Raw genomic sequence first — 23,500 nt, forward strand, 5'->3', positions numbered from 1 at the left:
CCCCGGGGCCGCCTGGGCGCAGCATTCCCACGGCCCGGCCCGAGATCAGCAGGTGTCCCCCTTCCAGGAGGCCGGCCGGGCCGGGGTCCCAAGGGTTAAGGCGGCCGGCCGCCCCTCCCCCCGGCCTCCCCCGCCCCCTCCCCGGGGCGCGGGGCCGAAGCTCCCGGGCGGGCCGGGGCGGGGCCTGACGTCCGCGGGCGGAGCGAGCCGAGCCCGGCCGGGCGCCGCAGACCCGCCGGGCTCCCGCCTCGCCCGCAGTCCCCGAGCTGGAAGATGGCGAAACCGGGCGCGCGGCCCCGCGATTCCTGGGGCCCCGCGCCGCTGCTGCTGGCCGGACTGGCGTTGCTGGGCGCGGCGCGGGCGCGGGCGGCGGGCGGTGGCTTCAGCCTGCACCCGCCCTACTTCAACCTGGCTGAGGGCGCCCGCATCGCCGCCTCGGCCACCTGCGGCGAGGAGGCCCCTGCGCGCGGCGCCCCGCGCCCCACCGAGGACCTCTACTGCAAGTTGGTGGGGGGCCCCGTGGCCGGCGGGGACCCCAACCAGACCATCCAGGTGAGCGAGGGCGGGAGGCCGGGCGGGGGTGGTGGGGACGCCCGCGCGGGGCGAGCACCGGGCTCAGACTCCGGAATTCCAGCCCTACTAGGCGAAGAGCCCAGGTACGGACCGCGGCCGCCGCCCGTCCCAACGCCCCAGTTCTGCATTTCGGGGGACGGAAGGGACCCCAGCTCGGCCCTTCTGGTTCAGCCAGAGAAGTGCGCTTCCCGCCGGGAAGGCGGCACGCAACCGACCCGGGCGCGGCCGGCACCGGTCGAGTTCGGCAGCGGTGACGAGCTGGACGGGAGGGGCTGGTGCCTGGTCCCTGGCGGCCCCGAGTCCCGGGATCCCGGCGAGGGCGGGACTTGGCTTCCGTGGCCGGCTGCCTGTGGGGAGGGGGCCGACCGCTCCGCCTTCCTCCGGGACAGGCTGGAACCTGCTGGCGACGGGATGGGCCAGGGATGGGGGCGGAAGGGCCAGACACAGGAGTGCTAACTCCGGCTGGAGGGTTGAAGCTGTCCCCGCCGGGGTTTCTAGGGAGTCGGTTGGACCCTCGAGGTTGGAGGAGGACAGACAGAGGGGTTTTTAACTGGGGATGAGAGCTCGGAGGTGTAATCAGGGGCATCTCTCTGCCTGGGGGCGGAGTAGGGCCTGCTCTGGAGGTTCCCTGACACTCCATGCAGGGCCCATCCTCCCATCCCTGTCCTACCTTAGGGAGAGTCTGGGGGCCCCAAGGCTGTTGTAACCTGAGCCTCAGCCTCCAGGGACTTGCTGCCACCTTCCTGGTAGGAGAGACTGGGGGAGGGAGGAGCCTTGATGGGGTGATGAATGAGGGAGGTAGTGCTGGGGCCCCTTTACAGGGCCTGCCTGCCCACTCCCCTTGCCCCCCTCCAACCCCATGGGGGTGGATAGAAGTGAGAGGGGGCCCTGGTGCGGCAGTGTTGTCTGGGACAGAGTATCACTTCCCTTGGGCTCCTGAACACACCTTTCTGGACTCATGCTCTCCTGCAAGCCCTGCCCAGCTGAGGGGGAGGTCTCAAGCCCACATTTCAGGTGGGAAAACTGAGGCCTGTAAAGCCCCAAAGCAGACCAGGATCTGGCTAGGGTGAGCGGGGCCACCTGGACCCCTACCCTGGGCCCTTAATGTCTCTGGGTGACATCAGAGGGGCCAGGTCAAGAGGAGGAGCTTGTGGGGGGCTCCAAAGCTGCCCAGAGGGCCTGGCTAAGTGCCCGCCCCCAGATGCTCCCCCGGGATTTCACAGCTAATCAGCTCAGGCTCCAGGCCACCTCCCCCTGCCCACCTGTGCTGCCTGCCCAGGCCGTTGAGGAAGGGCTGCTTATTACCTCCTCACAGTGTTTACGGAGAAGGCAATGGCACCCCACTTCAGTACTCTTGCCTGGGAAATCCCATGGACGGAGGAGCCTGGTAGGCTGCTAAGAGTTGGACACGACTAAGCGACTTCACTTTCACTTTTCACTTTCATGCATTGGAGCAGGAAATGACAACCCACTCCAGTGTTCTTGCCTGGAGAATCCCAGGGACGGGGGAGCCTGGTGGACTGCCGTCTATGGGGTCGCACAGAGTCGGACACGACTAAAGCGACTTAGCAGCAGCAGCAGCAGCACAGTATGTAAAGGAGCAGCCCAGGAGCTGATGGCCTGTGCCCAAGGCCCTCTCCTTAGCTGTATGGCTTCCTCCTATCCCAGTCTCAGGCTCCTCATCTATAAAATGGGTACATCACGAGGGCCGCCTCACCTGAAGCCGTGAGCTTGGCCTGCCTAAGGGGCCTGGGAGGCAGTCTGTCACACAGTGACCGCTTGGCAAGTGGCCGTGGCCGTGGCGTTGCAGGCAAGGGCCCTGAGCAAAACTTGAGTCCTGCACTCCCGGTCTAGCAGGTTAGGACTGAGGCCTCACTTTAAAAGTCTGCAGCGCTCAGTTATGGCACCCCTGTTTGGAGGCTGCCAGCATGGCCAGAAACACTGATGGCCAGCCGTGGTCGAGTCACCGGACCTGCTTCCCTGTCCTCTTAGGGGACGAGGTCTCCTTACCACCCTTGCCTCTTGTTGGGTTGGTAAAGGGCCTTGTCTGCAAGCACCTTCTGGAGCTAAGTGACCAGGCCCACCTCTCCATCCCAAGAACCCAATTTTGTGGGTGGGTCAGGAGGGTCACGTGGTCCACAGCTGCAAGCCAGCAGTTTCTGGGGTCCCCTGGAGGAAATGGGGCAGAAGCTGGCTGGGGACATGCCACCCAGGGCACAGGATGAGCCCTGCTGTACATTGGGTCGAGGCAGTCCTGTGGGCAGCTGGGGCAGGCAGAGGGTAACTTGGGGATCTGGCCCTGTGACTTCAGGTGGGCACGTGAGATATTCTGGGCTGGCCCCAGCACTGCAGGGGAAGTCGGGGGCTCAGCTGCCAGCATGGTGACTCACTGGGAGGGGAAGTCCTTATCACTGCTCCTTGCTTCCTTGTTCTGTTCCCAGCAGGACCCTCTGCAGCAGAGGGGCGGAGGGAACCTCGTTTCCCCACCCCTCCACCCCCGGCTCCATCCACTGTGCGCCCACATCAGGCGGCCCTGCTGTGGCCCTGACTCTCTGGGTGGACCTGAGCAGACATTTCCGTTGTCTCTTTTGACCAAGGCAGTCTTCTTTGGAAGGCCCACCACCCCAGCCAGACGGCCCTACCCACCTCCTCTGAGAGCCCCACCAGGCCCCAGACAGCTTGCACACATGTGCTCCGTGTTTCCCATGATCGTCTCTGAGCCCACCCTCTGGGAGCTCTCACAGTCTGGGACCCGGAGCCTGGGTTCCTCCATGTGAGCTGGTGGTATGGCTTGTACAGATGGTGCCCCTCTTTTGGGTGTCCTGCCCATTGCTCCTGCTCCTCTGTGTGGCAGCTCTGGGTCATGACTTCAGGGATGCAGTTAAGAGCAAGGCAGGGGGACTTCTCTCATGGTCCAGTGGCTAAAACTTTGTGCTCGCAATGTAGGGAGCTTGTGTTCGATCCCTGGTCAGGGAACTAGATCCCACATGCTGCAACAAAAAGATCCAGTGTGCCACAAGTAAGACCTGGTGCAGCCAGATAAATAAATAAAATAAATATAAAAACAAGGCAGGTGCACGCCACCCCCTCATCCCCTCTGCCCAAGGAGGCAGTAAATGAAGAATCGCCAACAGCCTCGTGACAGAATAAATAAAGCAGAGTGGTGGGGGGTGGGGGGTGTCAGGTCAGCTTCTTGGGTGGTCCTACACAATGGGGCCCTGCTAAGGAGTAACAGCTGATCTGGAGATCAGGGTTCCAGGGCCATAGGGAGAGGGTAGAGGGGGGTCTCCCCAAGCACCCAACACAGAGGGTTCTGCTGCTTGGCACCCAGGCTGCCACCTCTTGGTCTTGCTGTCCTGGCCACAGGGTGGAAGCCGTGAGCAGGTGTGTCCAGGGGAGGCAGGGGCGCACCTTGCCTGGGTGGAGGCTGGGAGCTCTTAGGCTGCCAGGCCTGGGAGGGGGGACAGGGCATCTCCCACGCTCCCAACTCCTAGGAGGAGATCTGGCCCCCTGGGAGGCTGGGAGGGGTGGAGCAGCCACATTTCCCAGACGCAGCCTCTCTGGGCCTCAATCAGTGCCAAGTCTCCGAGGGCCGCCTTTGTGTGCGAAGGGACAGCAGGTCTGGTTTCCTCTGGGCTGGGGGGTTGGGCCTCCACTGGGCCAGCAGCCAGGGCCCAGCGCTGCCCCCTACCCCAGCCTGGGCTTCCAGCACCTGCTCCTACCCCATGGGGACAGCAGGCCGGGATGGCGCTGGGAGCCCTTGTGTCCCCCGCCAGAGGACTGGGCCCTGGCAGGTGGCTGGACCGTGACAGAAGCAGCTGCCAGGCCCTGCGTGGGATCCATTAATCCTGCAGTGGCTGCAGCAGGTGCCAGCATTACGCCCACTCTTCAGACAGGGCAGTGAGACTCAGCCGCTGCTGGGATCTGGCCGGGTCCCAGAGCTCGGAAATGGCAGAGCCAGCAGGTCCCGGCCTCGTCTGCCGGCTGCCCACGTGCCTGCCCTCTGGGGCCTCCCCACAGGCTGCCTCCCTGGAGACCCTGCTCCATGGCTCTGGGTGAGAGCCTGGCAGGGAGGTTTGAGGGATGGGCTGGTAGAGGTGGGGAGGAGCACACACTGGGCCTGGGCCTTCTGACTGTAGCCCTACCTTCCTCCCTCTTTAGGTTCCCACTGGGCCCCATCCTGTGCCAGCCCTTCTAAAGCCCCCTGCAGTGGCCAGCTTTGTGGGGGAAATGACATGTGACTTGCCCCTTAGCCAGCCCTTTGCCCTTCAGCTCCAGTTGCACTGGCCTTCTTGCTGTTTACTTCTAGTTTGCTCTTCCTGCCCCAGGGCCTTTGCACAGCCAGCCCTTCTTCCTGGAGCATACCCTCTTTCATGGTGTAGGACTCAGATGCCGCCTCCTCAAGGAGGCCTACTGTGATTTCTCCACCTGCACTGGGTGCCCCTCCCCCGCCCACTCTCCTGTTTCCTCTATGGCAGGTGTGATCGTCTCACATGAGCTGTGTTGGCACCCAGTGTGTGTTTGCCAAATGAAAGAGTGAACGGCAGACAAGGCTCCGCAGGCTAGGGGTGGGCCCCGTGGGCAGGGGTGGGAATGACCAGAGAGGCAAAAGATCACAGCACGCCTTGGCCATCTGACTACCTCTCCCCCACAGGGCCAGTACTGCGACATCTGCACGGCTGCCAGCAGCAACAGGGCTCACCCCGTGAGCAACGCCATTGACGGCACGGAGCGCTGGTGGCAGAGCCCACCATTGTCCCGGGGCCTGGAGTACAACGAGGTCAACGTCACCCTGGACCTGGGCCAGGTATAGTCCCTGTTCTGTCTGCCGCAGCCCTACCCTGTGTCTCTGGCTGAAGGGCTCCCCTTGGGGCATGGACTGGAAGGCAGGGTCTCCACCTAGAGTGGGCTGGGAGGCCGGGCTGGCCCGGGCATGGACGGACTGCTTGTGGCAAGCTCAGCACGGACACAGGCGTGGCAGTGGGCACCTTCCATTGTTTTCTCAGCATCCTCATGATTCACAGCAAGGCAGGAGGCCAGATGGGGGGCTTTCCAGAGGTCACATGGAGAATTAGGGTGAGGGGCACTGGGGGGCTGACACGGAGGTGGGGCTGAAGGCTGTGGGCCCTGTGCCCCTGGCCAGGCGCCCTGGTGTTTACTCAGAGGAATTCCTCCGCAGGGAGCCAGGCCTGCTGGGGAGTGGGAGGGGCTGCAGGAATGCACAGGCCAGCGGAAGTGGACATTCCTAGGATACCTGTGCTGCGGGGCCACCCAAGGGTTAGGTGTGCCCCCCCAACTCCCATTCAGGCGGGCAGGAGGGTGTCAGGTATTTCCCCCTTTGGTGGATCTGGGCTGGTTCAGGCTCACACTCCCACTCCCCACAAGGTATCTGGCCTTGGAATCCTGGCCTGTGAAAGGGGCCAGCAGTCCCATCGCCTCCTTGGGTGGAGCGGGGTGGGGGTGGCAGGTTGATGAGGCCGAGCCCAGAAGCAGCCAGCTCTGGGCTTGCCTGGGCATCGGGCTCAGGGTTGATCCTGCTCGACCCCACGCTCACCCCTTCCCTGGTCACATGAGCCCAGGGGCCTGAGTCCAGGCCGGCTTAGCCACATCCTGGTGTGTGACCTGGTGGGTCTCTGCTCCTCCACTGGGCCTCCATCCTGCTCTCACCTTGAGGGCATCCCAGGAGAGGTGGGGACACATCTCCTGGAAGCCTGGCTGGGTGGGAGGCGGGCCCTGCAGGCGGGTTTAGTGGGCAGTGTTGGTTGCCTCCTGCCCCCACCTGGAGGCCTGGTGGGCAGGGGTTGGTGAGGGGAATGGGTTTGAGTCCCAGTAAGTGGCCTGGGAGTTCCAGGGGAATGGAGGGGTGGGGTTAGCTCTTAGGCCCTGGGAGGGGCTCCCTTCCTAGGCCCTGCAGGAGGCCCCTGGGCTGCCAGGTCTGGGGGGCACCAGGCCCACTGCCCTTCAGCTCACTGGGCCTTCACCACACCTGTGCTCTCTTCCCTTCCGCCGGGAGCATGAGAGGGACCTCAGCAACCCTGTGTGCCCCAGGGTGCCCCTGTCTCTGGCACTGCCCTAGAGGGGTTGCCAGGGAGGGAGAGGGGGACATGGACTCTGCTGCTGCCCTGGGGTCAGCAGGGGAGCTTGTGCTGAGCCGCTGGGTCCTTCTCGCCCCTCCTCCTCTGTGGACAAGCCTGGCCAGACTGGGGCAGGGCAGGGGTGCTCTCTGGGCACACAGTGGTCTGGCCTCCCGAAGCAGGTGGGCACAGTGCCCTCCCGAGGTGCAGTGGGTGGGGCCAAGGGGGAGCTCGGACAGTGCTAACACCACCCCACCCCCTCCCCGTCTTTGTGGCCCCCTGCGCCTCGGTGTCTATCTGTGTAAGAGGTGCGGAGGCAGGCGGGACATTTGCCCTGCAGACTGGACCTGCGCTGGGGCCACGGTTTCATTCTGTGTGCGTCTTGCCCACCAAGACTCGGTTTCCCCAAATGTAAAATGACACAAATGGGAAAGCGACCGTTTCCAGCCCTGCTTGTGGGAGATCGACTCTCCCACCCGCCGACTGCTCTTCCTCTCTCTCTCCCCGTCCTCTCTTTTTGTCACCCTCTCACCCATCCATCTACCCACCCACCGTCCCACTCATCCATCTACCTACCCACCCACCAGCCCATCCACCTAACATCTGTCTACCCGCCAACCCTTTGCTCTTCTCATGTCCCTACCCCTCCCTTCTTCCTTCTCCTCTTTATGACTTATGGAAGCCCCCGTCTTGGTTAAGGGGATGCCAGCCTTGGTTGGGGCTGGGGCAGGGGAGCCTAGGACGTGCCCAGTTGCGTGCTTTGGAGTTGAGTGGAGTGGAAGCACCCAGTGTCCAGCTCCGTGAAGAGAGAAAACCCTTTCCTAGGCATGTTTCTGAGCCACGGTGGAATTTCAGAGATGACTCCCGCGTTCACCACCTTCCCTTTAGGAAAAGGAGCTCATTGCCCCTTCCTCCCTGAGTCACTGCGTGACGACTGGGTCCCTTTGGCATACCCTGCTCGTGGGGGTTGGGGACAGAGACCAGGCTCCTCGTGGGCAGAGGTGCCCATGGGGGTAGGAAATGGGAGCTCTGGAGGATGGAGGGGGCATAGGCTGGAGTGCTGGGGGAAGGCGTTTTGGAGGCGCCCTCACAGCAACCCTGGGATCTACCTCCTCAAGTGCCCCCAATCTGGTCATGGGAGCAGCTGGCCTGCAGCCAGACTGAGGGTGTCCCGGGCAGGACCCTCCAAGCACACTGGCTGTGCAGGGGAAGAGAGGCCAGTGGGAGGGGCCTGGGGGTTCCCTGGCTTGGGGGCTGGGCCTTCCTTTGGGGCACAGGTCCCCCTGGGGTGGGGCTGGGTCTTCTGTCGGGAGGCAGTGAGTGGGCAATGAGGTTGGGCCCTCCCCCTGCGGCGGCTGCCAGGGGCCTTTGTTCTGGGATGTGAAGCGGATGCCCCAGGAAAGCGGGTGGGGGCGGGGCAGCTGGCCCTGGGCATCAGGAGGACTTCCTGCCCCGGGAGGCCAGGGAGGACTGCTGGCAGCTCCTCTTCCTCCTCACCCTGGGGGTGGGGCTGCGGCTGGTGCGGCCTGGTCCCTGTAGCGTCCATCTGTCCTGGGGCCTTGAGGAGTCTTCTGCCTGTCTCTCTTCATCACCTCTGACCTTCCCCAGGATGGGGCAGGGGTTACTGCACTCTATTCCCCCCATTTTGCAGATGGAGAAACCAAGGCCCCAGGAGTGAGGGCCTGGCCAAGAAGGGCGTGGAGAGGTCCAGGCCTCCACTTCTGCCCTGCTGACCTTGGCCAGGACCCCAGACCTGAGAGGACAGTCTGTGGGGCTGAGCCTGTGGGATGCAAGCCTCAGAGAGGGTCTCTGTGGCTGGAGACCGAGGGGGCACTGTCCCGAGTCCCAGCAGTGGCCTGCCTGGGGGTCCTCAAGGGTCCAGCCAGCGGGTTCTTGCTACCTCCTGTCTCCCCCTCTTGCCTGCCGCAGACTCCCTGTTCTGAGCCTCACCCTCTGTGTTCCCAGGGGGCCTTAGGGAGCTGGGCAGGGTGAGTAAGGGCTGGTTCTAGGGGGGAGTCCCCTCCCTCTCCAGATGCCCCCTGGTGGCCCAGTCATGGGGGAGGGCCTCTCCCCAGCAGCCCCTACCTGTGGGCTCAGCCCTCACTCCTCAGATGCAGAGGCAGGTGAGGAATAGAGGTCCCCTCCCAGCTGTGGGCTGTGTTCTCTGCTTGTGCCCTGGGTGGAACAGCCCTTTGTCCCAGCCCTGAAAGGCCAGGCCTGGAGGGAGGAGACTGGAGACCAGGTGAGGGGTACAGTGGAGGGCATTTGGGCTGGCAGTGGGGTGTAGGCTGGGGGGCTGGGTGGGAGGCCAAAAGTGTTGGTTGGGAGACTGAAAATGCCAGGGTGAGGGGTCTGCCCTCCCTGAGGAACAGTGAGGAGGCAGGGAGGGCACCAGCTGCCCCTCCACCCCCACCACAGGGGGGTTGGAGCCCCAGTGTGGAGGAGAGGCCGGGCTGACTGTGCCTCGGGCCCTCCTCTGGACGTGGGCTGTGAGCACGTGCCTGGGCCTTGCTGCTCACGAGGGCCCCAGACGTGCTGGCTGCTTTGTGGTCAGGACCCCCTATGCAGCTCTACCCTGCCCACCCTGGTCCCGGGCTCTGAGCTGGTCAGTCTGGAGCTCCCTAGGCAGGCAGCCTGGCCTGCTGGGTTATGAGGTCACGGTCACTGGCCTGGCTGGCCAGGCCTAGCTGGGCTCTCAGCCATGTGGGCAGCGCCCCAGGAGGGTCAGCGGGGTTGCTCAAGGGAAGTGGCTGGAAGTATGGCTGAGACCGGCCAGGCTCTGGTTACAGGTGTGGGGGTCTGGACCAGACACAGCCTCTTGGGATGGGCTCCCTGGTGGGGCGGGTTAAGAGCCTGGGGGTCTGGGACAGCCTCCCCAGGTTGAGTCTTCAGGCCAGCAGGGCCTGCCTGTCGCTTCTCTCCTTGTGGGAGCTGGGAGACCCTGCCTCAGCTCGTCCCTTGGCTTGAAGGACACAGGGTCAGAGGGGCTGCCAGGGGCTGGGACTGGGGGCCATTTGTCCTCTGCCCCTGCTGCCACCCTCCCCGGCCATCATGGCACGCAGCAACACTCCGGCCTCCTCATACTGAGCCCCCCAGGCTCCTTCTGTCTGTTTTTAAACAAACGCTGTGGCGTTGGCTTCCAGCAACACAGCTCACACTGAAGTCTATAAACTGTTTGGGTGTTGGGGTCCTCTTGGGATAAACTCCACTTCCTATGGCCTGAGGCTGGCCATCTGGCCTGACCTGGGCCAGGCTGCAGGGGATGTGGGACAGAGACAGGAGCTCTGGTGGGGGGGGGGGGGTGGGCCTGAAACCCCTCCCTTCAAGGCAGGGGCCCCAAGACAGCATATGGGTGGTGTCTGAACTCCCTCCCAAGCCCAGCTCCATTGAGGTGCTGGGCCACATGGGTGTTTGCCCTTCACTCTAGCTGGTGAGCTCCTATAGAGCTGTCAGATTGCCCAATTGCTGAAAATCCCCCTACTTGCTCCACTCTACACACTGGTATGTTGGGCACCTGGCCCCACAGAGTCAGGGCTCCTGGGGCCTCTGTGTGCCCACTCTATGTTTCCAGGTTTTATTTTTTTTTCTAGCAGTGGCTTTTCCACTCCTGTAGTGGCAGCCACGTGTGGCCTGTTTTCAGCTCCCCGTTGTGTGTTATGTGGATGGCCATTCTTATTTACCCAGCTGGGGGCCTGAGTTGATGTGCCCACTAGGCCACCCCCACTCCCCACCTCGCGCTGTAGCATTTATGTTTATCAAGGTTTCTAAATCGGGTCTCCAGGGAGAGGGCAAACCCAGGGTGCTGGCTCAACTAGATTCAGCACACAGGGCCCTGAGGCCAGTCCAACGGTCTGGGGTGGTGGTCCAGGAGGTCTGGGTGCCCCTGGGAACAAAGGGGGAGCTGGTCCGGACGCCTGGTCTAGGAGGGGCTTCCTGCCCCACCCGGCCCGGTTGGGACCCTGGCCCATCCCTGGGAATCAGCATGGGGCCCTGCTTCCTGTGGGGTCAGGCTGAGTCACAGGCTGCCTGGTGATTCATGCTGGCGGCCCAGCGGGTGGGGGCAGGGTGCTCCCTCCCCAGGACAGGGGCACAGGGCCTGGCTCGGGTCAAAGGTGGAGTGTGCTGGCTCTGATGACCTTGTGCTTCCAGAGGCTCCAGCATCAGCCATGTCCTTGGTACATGGGTGCCTGAGCCCAGGAGTCTTCCTGCCTGCTGTCCCCTCCTGTACCCCTGTCCCTGGGGCTATGGAGACCCCCTGGGGGTCTGCAGTAGCGGCTTCCTCTCTAGCCCTCCCTGTGTCTTCTGACTCCAGCCCATCCCTTGTTTGCCCTCCCCACCCCCCAATCTCTGCCTCTGGTGTGGCTCTGGGTGACCTCTGCTCGCCTGCAGGAACAGGTGGCCTCTTCTCTTTGGAGACTCTCCGAGTCTTCACACCCTTTCTTCAGGTCTTGCACCCTGACCCCCGGCCTCTGACCTCTGCTGTGTTTGTCCCACTACTCCCTGCCCACCCTGGACCATCTAGCCACTGAGGCCTGGGATGCACCCAGGCTCTCCAGGCTCCGCCACCCGCTCTAGGCAGCGGTCACAGGGCAGACCCCCTCCTGGCGAGCCTGGCCCTCCGAGGTCAGGCTGGGTGGGGGGTGCTGTGGCTGAGAGGCGGGTCCGGCTGCTGTCCTGGAGACGTGCCTGCCCCAGAATAGCCAGATTTTTAAAAATAACTCAGGAGGCTTTTGTTTGGCTTTTGCTTTAAAAGACTTTTTTCCTTTTGCTCAGAGCTCTGTAGCAGCGGGAAAGGTCAGGGGAGCTGGCAGCTGAGCAGAGTGGAGCGGGCGGGGACGGCGTGGGGAGGGCCGTGTCCAGGGAGGCCAGGGGTCTGCACTCGCTCCGGGTCATGCCCGGGGCGGCTGTGCGGCTCCCCGAAGCAGAATGGGGACAGATGGGAGAGCTGAACATATGCCGTCCCGTCCCTCCAGCCTGCTGTGACAGTGAGACAACCAGGTGGACAGATGGACAGAAGGCAGGGGTCTTCCTTGGAGCACACCCAGAGGGCTGGGCCTTGGGCAGGGTTGGGGGGGGTTAGTTTTCATTCTGCCCCTGTCCTGCCTGATTAGCATCTTCAAGTCAATATTTGTGCAAGTGCTCTCAGCTGGGAAAAATGTGTGCAGCCCGCCGACCTGGGGGAGGGACCAAGCTGGCCATGGAGGGTGCAGCCTGGTGGCCTCGCTCAGGGAAAGGCGGGGGTGGGCCCCACGGGGCTCGGAGCAAGGCTTTAATCTCTCTGGGGGCTTTCTGTGGCAGCCATGCTGCCGCCCCCAAAACAGCCTATGTTCAAGTCCAGTGCACACTGAGGCCCCCACTCTGCCGTGTCCCCCTTCCTCATGAAGACCCCTCCTGGCACAGGGGCTGTTTGCGGTCCCCAGGGCTTCCTGGAATGCCTGAGGGGTTGGCCAAGGTGCCTGCCAAGTGTAGGGTCTGTACCCCCAGAGGCTTGAGCCCTTCCCCTGACTGGGCAGGGCCAAGTGGAAGATGACCTCAAGGCCTGGCAATGGGTGAATAGGCCCTCACCCCCTACACACGCCCTGGGAAAGGCCTCTCCCTGCAAAGCCAGGCCTTCCCAGAAGGGCAGGGTTAGGAATGGGCGTGTCTCAGGGTCCTGGGATCTCACAACCCCCGCCCCCTGCCCCACCCCCCACGCCTGGATTCTAGGCGCTGGTCTCCTGAGGGCTGGGCCCTGAGCGGGTCCGTGGTCCCCTCACTGTCCGAGGGGTTACCATAGCAGCTTCAGGTTGACCAGGGGAGGGGGTGACTGTGGGCATTGGGCAGCCCTGGTGGGGACCCCTGCTCTGTCCCTAGGCTTGGGGCCTGGCTCACTGACAGACCAGCTGGTTCCAGAGCAGTGGACACTGGAAGGGGCCTGTTCCCCTGGGCTGGGCAGGGCCTCACTGAGGGGACAGTGAGTGGCCTGAGGTGCGACGTTGCCCTTGAGGCTGGTGAGCAGTTCAGAGCCCACCTGTGAGCAGGTCTGGCATGGGGGTGTGACTGAGGGCCCCGAGGGGTGGGGCGGGCATTGTCCATGGGTGGGGTGCTCACTAGCTGTGTCTCTGCCCTTCGTCTAGGGCCTCAGCTCTCCCCGTGTACAGACTGGGCACCGGGTTCTCCGCCGGCCCTGCCCAGGTCTCCTTGGAGCCCAGACTTTGCACATAGAGAGTGTTCAGAAAATGGCACCTCATCTTTGGCTTTGGGGCAGAGGTGGGGGAGGAGAAGGGGTCATTGGCCCTCTAAGCTGAGGTCTGGGGCACGGGACAGGGGGACATCCAGGGATGCCGACCTCTGGCCCAGAGGGGAGAGACAAAGGAGTGAGGTCAGATTGAGACCCATGCCTCTGGATGAACAGCCTCCCCCGTCCCCCTGGCCATGTGCTGCCCCAACGGCTTGGCCAAGCAGAGCTCCAACTTCTGACTCCTGGGTTGGCAGGGTCTCCCTGGCCCAGCTTTGGAAGGTCCTGTGTTTGTCTCTTGGGGCCTTGTGCCAGTGGCAGGCAGAGGCTGGGCCCTGATGGATCCTCGCTGCCTGCCCCTGTGGCTGGTCAGTGAGTGAAATGTGCAGGTCCTGAGTTGGCTCTGAAGATGATGGGGTCACCAGGATGACTGTGACAGGGGCCCCCATCCTGGGCAGGGGTTTATCGGCCTGCTGTGCAAGGAGGCCAGGCTCCTGGGAGCTTGGGACATCACCTGGCCACCTTCCCAGGCCAGCCACCAGAGCTCTGGGGACAGTGGGATGAGCTTCTGCCATCACTTTGCCCAGCCCCACTGCCTGGGCCCTGTAGACAGGCTGCCTGCGTGTGGGCCCTGTCTGACTTCAGCCCCCATCAGGCTTGTGTGCAGCCTCAGCTGGGGTGGGGCTGGGGAGGGGGTGCGTCTGAGCCCTAAGTCACCCTCAGGCTCAAGAGGGGAGCCCTCCAGAAATGCTGGGTTCTGCTGGTCATCTCTATGTCCCCAGAGCAGGTCTCAGTGGCTCCAGGCTGGCCTGCAAGCCAAGGAGCTGCTCCCTGAGCTAGCTGGCCCTCTTACCTAGGTGTGTCTGGCCCCTGAGGGCAAGCCCACAGATATCCCCTGGAACCTCACCTCACAGGGTGGGGGCAGCCCTCCAGGTGTTTGGGGGCCCCACATGGCATGGAAGGGATCTCAGGGGTGTTCACCCACCATCCGGCAGGTTTTCCACGTGGCCTACGTGCTCATCAAGTTTGCCAATTCCCCTCGGCCAGACCTCTGGGTGCTGGAGCGGTCCACAGACTTTGGCCACACCTACCAGCCCTGGCAGTACTTTGCATGTGAGTCTCCCAGAGTGAGGGGCTGGCAAGGGGGGATACCCTGGGTGAGTGGGCTGCCAGTGCTGTGCTCTCAAGGCCTCTGGATACCAGGCCTGCCCTCACGCCCGGCTTCTAGGTGGGCCGGGCTGTGGGGTGCATATTCCTGAAGGCAGCTGGGGGTTCAGGGCCTTGCGTCCGTGACATGGCACTGCTGGGTCCATCTCCTAGCTCGCTGTGGACTGGCCTTATGCTCCAGCAACTCCCAGGTGGCAGAGGCCACCAACTTAGCTGCCCCATCAGGAGAGCACGGGGGCCCTGTGCCCCTGCTCACTGGTTGGCCCTGCCACGTGCCACCCTGACTAATCATGTCCACATGGCTCCAATTGGGTGGTCCTGGAACTTGTGTCCCCCTCAAGCTCCAAAGCCCAAGAGTGAGTGCAGGGCAACCCTGTGAAGGACAGTCAGGATGGGTGCCCCAAGGCTGGGGTTGGGGAGGGACACACAAGGGGACACTCTGCAGAGAGAATGGCAAAGGCCTGGATGGTCAGCTCACCAAGGGTGGGCAAGTTCAGAGCCTCCCGGCAGGGGCACCCTGGGTCCTGAGGCGCCCTCTGGAGGAAGCTGCGATGTGCTCCACGCTCTGTTCAACAAAACCCTGAGGGTGGGCCGCGATGCTGCATTCCTGTTGATGCTTCCTCCTGGCTGAGGCCATGTGGCTCCGTGAAGACAGGGCGCCCGGGGCAGCAGGGCACTGCCTCCTCCGAGGGCTCCCCCAGAGCGCCGAGCGCTCACCCTCGGCATTTCCGTAGCCTCCAAGAGGGACTGCCTGGAACGGTTCGGGCTGCGGACGCTGGAGCGCATCACGCAGGACGACGATGTCATCTGCAGCACCGAGTACTCCCGGATTGTGCCTCTGGAGAACGGCGAGGTGGGCCGGGCGGGACGGCGTGGGGCATGCGGTCTGGCGGTCAGTGCCGGCACCATGCCCCTGCCTGATCTGCGTCCATCCTCAGATCGTGGTGTCCTTGGTGAACGGGCGCCCAGGTGCTATGAACTTCTCCTACTCGCCGCTGCTGCGTGACTTCACCAAAGCCACCAACATCCGCCTGCGCTTCCTGCGCACCAACACGCTGCTGGGCCACCTCATGGGCAAGGCGCTGCGGGACCCCACGGTCACCCGCCGGGTGAGCGGGCGGGCGGGCGGGCCGGGCTTCGGGGCAGGTGTGGGCGGGGCCCCGTGGAGCTGGTCCTGCTATGGGCGGGGCCACGGGGCGGGGCTGCTGTGGGCGGGGCCACGGGGGCTGGGGCTGCTATGGGCGGGGCCACCTGGGCTCAGGGCAGGAGTGGGAGGCCCCGAGCTCACGTTGCGGGCCCTGCACAGTACTATTACAGTATCAAGGACATCAGCATCGGCGGCCGCTGTGTCTGCCACGGGCATGCGGATGTCTGTGATGCCAAAGACCCCACAGACCCCTTCAGGTGAGACCTGCAGCTCCCTGGTCATCCCCCCATCTCGTGCTGAACCTGAGGGAGAGGAGGCCTGGTTTCATCGCCCCTACACTGGCCCCTCGCCCCTCGTTTCCCCGTGGCCTCAGTTTCCCCGTGTGCACAGTGAGGTGGAAGGGTAGGGCCTAGTGTCTGGCTTGGGCCTCTGCCCTGCTGCCCACAGAGGTGGAGCCTTACCTGGACCTGTGACCCAGCTGCTCCTCTGGCGGAAACCCCAGAGGTGCAGGGGAGTCTGAGGGAGGTAATTGCCTGAGGCTGCATGTTCCTGCCCTCTGGGGTGAGGGGAGCTCTCCCACCTTCCTTGAGGACACAGATTATACACTCCCTGCTGCCCCACCCTGACCCCCATCCTGGACACAGGCAGGGGCCGAGGCTCAGGACAGGGAGCAGCCCAGAGACCCCCTCCTCTGACACGCTCAGCGGGGACTCTGAGCTCAGCCAGTAAGGCGGGGCTCAGGAACCTGCGTCTTTAACAAGCTGCCACTGGTGCTATGTGCCTAAGTGGCTCCAGCGCCATGAATTCAGCAGTGAGCACTCAGCTAAATTATCAGCTGGAGCCTGGCACTAGGCCAGCTCTCCTCCGGGCTCGGCAGTGGATTCGTCTGTGTGTTCACGCCTCCCTCCCTCATTTTCCCTTCCCTCTTACCTCCCTCCCTCCCTCCCTCCTGTCCATCAGCAGCTGTGTGTGGAGTTAACACATGCTGGGCTGTGTTCCTGCTCCAGAGGCACAGGTGGGCTTCCCGCCCCACCCCAGCAGCCCCTGTTCTGGGCAGGCAGGAAATGGGAGGCCTGTGCCCAGTGCAGGGGTCCTGGCAGGGCTGAGGGCTCTGGGGCATAAAGCAGGTCCAGGGCTGGACAGGCGGTGCTGGAAGAGGCAGCAGAGCCTGCCAAGGGAGCCTGAGGCCAGGCTCCTGCAGCCCCCAGCCCTTGCTGGCCACCTCCTCCTGCTGCTTCCCTCGCCTTGAAATTGTGCAGCCCCCTCAATTCTGGGGTTTATCGCTGTGTCCACATCCTAGTTGATAGGGAGGTGGATGAAGCCCAGACAGTGCAGAAGCTCACCCCTGTTCTCATAGTCAAAAAACACTAAGAGGTGAACCCTAGACCTCCTCAGGCATGGCTGATGGGTCTGCAGCGGGAGGGGTATGATCACACTGGTGCAGGCCCCCAGAACCCGTGTGGTCCATGCAGCCTCAGCGTGGCCCTGGGTGAGGATTCCTGCCCACAGCTTCAGGTGCTGAACCCAGATGCAGTTGGTTGCTTTGGGAAATTAAGTGCCAAGTGGGACTCGTGATGGTTGTTTAGGGCGCCAGCTGGGCGGCCAGATCAGCTCCAGAGGAGAGGCAGGCCTGCCCGTGCCTGTCGGGAGGGCGTCGGCATCCGCCCTGACTCACCTGCACCTGGGCATGAGCAGAGCTCTGCTCACCCTGCAGAACGTGTGGGGTGTCTCTCCCAGAACCGCGAGTGCTGACACCCCTCGCTCACCCATGCCCCACAGCGTCGGCCTGTTGTGTTCTCCCTGCGTTCTGTCTGCCGCCTCCTCTGCCTCTTCCATGAGGGCTCTGCCCTACCAGCTGCTCTTCTCTGCCCCTCAGCCTCTACCACCATCACCTCCACCCCCACCTGCATCCTCTCTGCCCTCTCTACCACCATCATTCTGAGTGCTGACTACCTGCCCCATGTGCCCAGCCCCCAGTCTCTCTTCTCCACCCCTCGGTTTGGAAGACACGTGTTTTGTTTCTGTTGTGTCTTAGTCTATTCAGGCTGACAGAATGCCAGAGGCTGGGTGGCTCATAAACCATGCAGACTTATTCCTTACAGTTATGGAGGCACCTAAGGCCCCCTTCCTAGTTCATAGGTGACTGTCTTCCAGCTGAGTCCTTGTAGTGTGGGAGGGGCGAGGGAGCTCTCTGGGGTCTTTTTATTTTTATTAAGATTCTTTTTTGTTTTAAAGCATTTTATTTTTGGCTGTGCTGGATCTTTGTAGCTTCTTGGGAGCTCTCTCTAGTTGCAGAAAGCGGGGTCTCTTCTTAATTGTGCTACTTGGGCTTCTCATTGTTCCAGAGCACAGACTCTATGGCACATGGGTGCAGCAGCTGCTGTGCTGGCTGAATTGCCCCACAGCATGTGTCCTTCCGGAACAGGGATTGAACCTGTGTCCCCTGCTTTGGCAGGTGGACTGCCAACCGTTGGATCGCCAGGGAAGTCCTCTTTGGTGATAGTTTAGCTGGTTGTAGAATTCCTGGTTAATGGCTATCTCTTTCAACACTTAAATGTCATTTCACTGTCTTCTGGGTTATAATCTTTAAAGACTCTCTTTTTATGGTTTCAACCTGATTGCTCCATGAAGTGAAGTTCCTGGGGTGCAGCCCTGCTGTCGGTTGCATCGACTGACCCCATTGGGTTGTTTCTGTGCAGGTTTTCAATAGGGCTTCACCTGTGTGGTGACCATGTGCCCTAGATTGGGAAGAATCCCTCCAGCGTGGTTTTCCAAGGACTTTTGACAGATGCCCTAATCTTTGTGTTAATTTCCTGGTTAAGGGGTACACTGACAGTGTTCAGTTCAGTCACTCAGTCGTGTCCAGCTCTTTGCAACCCAAAGAACCATAGCACGCCAGGCCTCCCTGTCCATCACCAACTCCTGGAGTCCACCCAAACCCATGTCCATTGTGTCGGTGATGCCATCCAACCATCTCATCCTCTGTCATCCCCTTCTCCTCCTGCCCTCAATCTTTCCCAGCATCAGGGTCTTTTCCAATGAGTCAGCTCTTTGCATGAGGTGGCCAAAGAGTTTCAGCTTTAGCATCAGTCCTTCCAATGAACACCCAGGACTGATCTCCTGTAGGATGGACTGGTTGGATCTCCTTGCAGTCCAAGGGACTCTCAAGAGTCTTCTCCAACACCACAGTTCAAAAGCATCAATTCTTGCAGCACTCAGCTTTCTTTATTGTCCAACTCTCACATCCATACATGACTACTGGAAAAACCATAGCTTTGACCAGACGGACCTTTGTTGACAAAGTAATGTCTCTGCTTTTTAATATGCTATCTAGGTTGGTCATAACTTTGCTTCCAAGGAGTAAGCGTCTTTTAATTTCATGGCTGCAGTCACCATCTGCGGTGATTTTGGAGCCCAGAAAAATAAAGTCAGCCACTGTTTCTCCACCTATTTGCCATGAAGTGATGGGACCGGATGCCATGATCTTCGTTTTCTGAATGTTGAGCTTTAAGCCAACTTTTTCACTCTGCTCTTTCACTTTCATCAAGAGGCTTTTAAGTTCCTCTTCACTTTCTGCCATAAGGATGGTGTTATCTGCATATCTGAGGTTATTGATATTTCTCCCAGCAATCTTGATTCCAGCTTGTGCTTCATCCAGTCCAGCATTTCTCATGATATACTCTGCATGGAAGTTAAATAAGCAGGGTGACAATATACAGCCTTGACGTACTCCTTTTCCTATTTGGAACCAGTCTGTTGTTCCATGTCCAGTTCTAACTGTTGCTTCCTGACCTGCATGCAGGTTTCTCAAGTGTAGATTCTTGAAAAGTCAAACACCAGCCCCAGGGCCTTGGTTGAGGATCCTCAGTGCTGCCTCTCCAGGCTCTGTATGCAGCCCCTTGTGCAGGAAGGGAGGGGCTCAAGTGGATTTGGAGCTCTCAGTCTCTTCTTCTTGGACTGGCTCCTGGGGGCGGCTCAGGACTTCTAAGCACTGTGGTACTGGTCTAGGACTGAGGAGCACATGGCCCTGGGGTGGGGCTGTGCTTCCTGCTCCCCCTTTGACTGAGTTGTGGAGGTGTGTGCTGAGGGGAAGGGTGGTTCTGTGCTCAGTCCTCAGCTGCAGCCAGCTGTCCCCCTGCCCACTGAGCCAGCAGGAGCTGCTCTCCAGGACAGTAGGCTGGATTCCAACCCTCTAACTGGAGTCCACCCCCAGCTGGAAGAGGAAGCAGTTCTTGGCCACTTGCCCCTGGGGAGGAGCCCTGGGTAATAGGGGCGTCTGGCTGAGCCCAGGGCTGCCTGCCTGCTGAGCAAGACCCAGACCTCAGAGTTGGCCCAGGAAAGCTGCAGACTTGGCCTGGGTCCTGGCCGTGATGGGGTGGGTGTAGCTGGAACCTGAGGGGCCCAGGGCTCAGGTTCACCTGTGGTCAGGGGCCACATGCACTGACCATGCCATGCTCTGTCCCAGCTCCCATCCTCCATGAAGTCCCTACACAGCCACTGCCCTTCTCTGGTCCCTCTGGGTCCCCGGTGGGTCTGAGCCCTTCCTGTGCCTGTGTGTCCCCTACAGGCTTCAGTGCGCCTGCCAACACAACACATGTGGGGGCTCCTGTGACCGCTGCTGCCCCGGCTTCAACCAGCAGCCATGGAGGCCAGCCACCACAGACAGTGCCAACGAATGCCAGTGTGAGTGCCCCTCCACACGCCCGCATGGTGCTCACACATGCTCAAATGTACTCATACCCACACAGTGTACTCTTGTACTCACGTCACATTCTTATTACTCATGTACACACACGCTTGCACACATGTGCATGCGCACACGTGCTCACACAGTACATACAGCTTTCATACATGTTCACACATGCTTATACATGCTCAGAAGAGTGCTGTTGGCATACTCAGGCAACATGGCACACTCCATCACCTGAGTCTGGGGTCACCTGTAGTTTATGGGATGTGCCCGGGGGTCCTAGCCGGGGGAGGGTCACAGAGGCCTGCCCACAGCTGAGCCCCTTGCTCTCCAGCCTGCAACTGCTATGGCCATGCCCATGACTGCTACTATGACCCGGAGGTGGATCGGCGCAACGCCAGCCAGAATCAGGACCAGGTCTACCAGGGCGGGGGCGTGTGCATTGACTGCCAGGTGGGTGAGGCTGTTGCCAGGTCTGTGGTGCGGGTCTCGGGTGGGCAGGGTCTGCACAAGGCTGGGGGCCGGGGGTTCCTGGACTCAGCGGCCCTGTCCTGTCGCAGCATCACACCACGGGCATCAACTGTGAGCAGTGTCTGCCTGGCTTCTACCGCTCCCCAGACCACCCACTCGACTCACCCCACGCCTGCCGCCGTAAGTGGGGGTGACCGGGTGTGGTCGGGGTGGGGGTGTCCCAAGGGTATCCAGGAGCAGGGTGTGCCCAGATGAGGGGTCCTGGGGCCTTTGCAGCTATCTGGGAGGCCGTGACTCTCATCCCACATCCCAGGTCAGGGGGGAAGGCAGATGCTGACCCTCCTTGGAGGCCTGAGAGCTGTGGGCTTGGGGTCCCCTGTCTTCCCACGCCCATTTAGGTTGCAACTGTGAGTCGGACTTCACAGATGGGACGTGTGAGGACCTGACTGGCCGCTGCTACTGCCGTCCAAACTTCACGGGGGCGCGATGCGACGCGTGTGCTGAAGGCTTCACTGACTTCCCACACTGCTACCGTGAGGGCATAGCTGGGGATGGGGGGATGGGCAGGCACCTGAGTATCCCCCGATACTGGGCTGGAGCCAGTGGGGAGGGGTGGGAACCCTTTCATCCTGCTTGTACCGCTGGTGATGTGGGGAGACCCTGGCAGCCGGGTGCTTACCCCACCTTGCTGACATGTGCTGTTTCCTCTCTCAGCGGTGCCTTCCTCCTCCCACAATGACACTGGGGAGCAGGTGTTGCCTGCCGGACATATCGTGAGTAAGTGTCCCTCAAGATCCCCATCCTGCCTTAGGCCCCACTGGAGCAGTGGGGCAGAGTGGGCCAAACCCAGGCCCACAGAGTCGGCGGTGCAAAAGTAATTGTGGTTTTGCATTGTTGACCTATGCTGTTTGATATTGGAATACATTTTTAAATGTGATTATGTGATGCATCATTTTAATGCACATTTCTTACTTCATGTTCTTTTTGCTAACGACTTATTGAAAGTTGAAAGTGTTAGTTGCTCAGTCACGTCCGACTCTTTGTGACCCCATGGACTGTAGCCTACCATGCTTCTCTGTCCATGGGATTTTTCCAGGCAAGAATACTGGAATGGGCTGCCATTTCCTTCTCCAAGGAATCTTCTTGACCCAGGGATTGAATTTGGGTCTCCTGCATTGCAGGCAGTTTCTTTACTGTCCCCCAGGGAAGCCCTAATGAGTTATTACTTGCTGTTTGTGAAAGTGAACGTTGCTCAGTCATGTCCGACTCTGCAACCCCAGTTTATTTTATATTTATTTTAGATTAGGGAAATTATATTAGGCAAAAATCAAATTTCAGCAATTTTCTTATTCGAGTTCAAAATGGGTTGTAAAGCAGCGGAGACAACTTGCAACATCAATAACACATTTGGCCCAGGAACTGCTAATGAACATACAGTGCAGTGGTGGTTCAAGAAGTTTTGCAGAGGAGACGAGAGCCTTGAAGATGAGGACAGTGACCAGCCATTGGAAGTTGACAACAACCAAGAGAATCATCAAAGCTGATCCTCTTACAACTACGTGCTCCTGCTGCTGCTGAGTCGCTTCAGTCGTGTCCGACTCTGTGCGACCCCATAGACGGCAGCCCATCAGGCTCCCCCGTCCCTGGGATTCTCCAGGGAAGAACACTGGAGTGGGTTGCCATTTCCTTCTCCAATGCATGAAAGTGAAAAGTGAAAGTGAAGTCGCTCAGTCATGTCTGACTCTTAGCGACCCCATGGACTGCAGCCTACCTGGCTCCTCCGTCCATGGGATTTTCCAGGCAAGAGTACTGGAGTGGGGTGCCATTGCGTTCTCCTACACTACACGAGAAGTTGCCAACTAACTCAGTGCTGACCATTCTACAATTGTTCAGCATTTGAAGCAAATTGGAAATGTGAAAAAGCTCAGTAAGACAGTGCCTAATGAGCTGACCGCAAATAAACAAATCTTTAAGTGTCGTCTTCTCTTGGTCTGTGCAATAACAGCGAACCATTTCTTCATCGGAATGTGATGTATGACCAGATGTGGATTGTATACGACAGCCAGTGACAGCTAGTTCAGTGGTTGGACCCAGAAGAAGCTCCAAAGCCAAACTTGCACCACAGAAGGTCATGGTCACTGTCTGGTGGTCTACTGCCAATCTGATCCACTATAGTTTTTTTTGAATCCTGCAGAACCATCACATCTGAGAAGTTTGCTCAATAAATCGATGAGATGCACCAAAAACTGCAATGCCTGCAGCCGGCATTGGTCAACAGAGAGGGCCCAGATCTCTTCCACAACAACGCTCGACCACACGTCACACAACCAGCACTTCAGAAGCTGAACGAATTGGGCTAATGAGTTTTTTCTTGTCTGCCATATTCACCTGACTTCTTGCTAACCAACTACCACTTTTTCAAGCATCTTGACAACTTTTTGCAGGGAAAACTCTTCCAACAACCAGCAGGAGGCAGAAAATGCTTTTCAAGTGTTCATCAAATCCCAAAGCACAGATCTTTATGCTATAGGAATAAGCCAACTTATTTGTATTGATTGTAGTGGTTCCTATTTTCATTAATAAAGATGTGTTTGAGCCTGGTTATAATGATTTAAAATTCACGGTCCCAAACCGCAGTTACGTTTTCACCAACCTGCTATTTCCATTTTGTTCACTTTTTCTTTGGTTCTTTTAATTTTGTGCAAATAATACATATTCATTCTAGAAAACCTTAAAAAATATAGGCAAGCAGAAAGTTAAAGAGAGTTATCCAGAATCGCAGCTCCTGCAAACAGCCCCTTCTCCCTCCGCGTGTATGCTATGTTTGTAAGCATCCGCGTGGCCTGTGTGCACTTTCGTGTAATTGCACTTTCCACCCACACCATCCTGTAAACACGTCATTTTACATTCTACGTTATGTACACAGATGCAGTTCTTGTTTGACCAACTCTCAATTCTTGGTAATTTAGGTTCTTTCCAGAGTTTTTAAAAATAACACTATAGTAAACATCCTTGCAGCTAAAGCTTTCCATGAATTATTAACTATTTCTGCAGGACAGTTTCCTAGAAGAAGGTTTGGAAACATTTTTGGCTGCACGTTGCCAAACTGCTCTCCTGGCAAAATCGTCTGCCTGGGTGGAGTGGCGTCATTCACGTCACTT

The 23,500-nt window shown here is 60.0% G+C and overlaps 1 protein-coding gene across 1 annotated transcript in view; it reads left to right on the forward strand.

The window, feature by feature from the left end:
* Nucleotides 1-223: 223 nt before the first annotated feature.
* The window catches only part of LAMA5 (laminin subunit alpha 5), a 51,635-nt gene continuing 28,358 nt past the window's right edge, over nucleotides 224-23,500 (forward strand). The window contains exons 1-11 of the mRNA XM_070801334.1: nucleotides 224-552; nucleotides 5,228-5,380; nucleotides 13,860-13,977; nucleotides 14,766-14,884; nucleotides 14,970-15,140; nucleotides 15,338-15,435; nucleotides 19,746-19,861; nucleotides 20,203-20,321; nucleotides 20,429-20,519; nucleotides 20,738-20,872; nucleotides 21,054-21,116. Of these exons, the coding sequence (XP_070657435.1) occupies nucleotides 274-552; nucleotides 5,228-5,380; nucleotides 13,860-13,977; nucleotides 14,766-14,884; nucleotides 14,970-15,140; nucleotides 15,338-15,435; nucleotides 19,746-19,861; nucleotides 20,203-20,321; nucleotides 20,429-20,519; nucleotides 20,738-20,872; nucleotides 21,054-21,116 (1,462 nt within the window). The 5' untranslated portion in view covers nucleotides 224-273. The remainder of the gene's footprint in view (nucleotides 553-5,227; nucleotides 5,381-13,859; nucleotides 13,978-14,765; nucleotides 14,885-14,969; nucleotides 15,141-15,337; nucleotides 15,436-19,745; nucleotides 19,862-20,202; nucleotides 20,322-20,428; nucleotides 20,520-20,737; nucleotides 20,873-21,053; nucleotides 21,117-23,500) is intronic.

Source organism: Bos indicus, chromosome 13, assembly GCF_029378745.1.
Source record: "Bos indicus isolate NIAB-ARS_2022 breed Sahiwal x Tharparkar chromosome 13, NIAB-ARS_B.indTharparkar_mat_pri_1.0, whole genome shotgun sequence".
Classification (NCBI taxonomy): Eukaryota; Metazoa; Chordata; class Mammalia; order Artiodactyla; family Bovidae; genus Bos; species Bos indicus.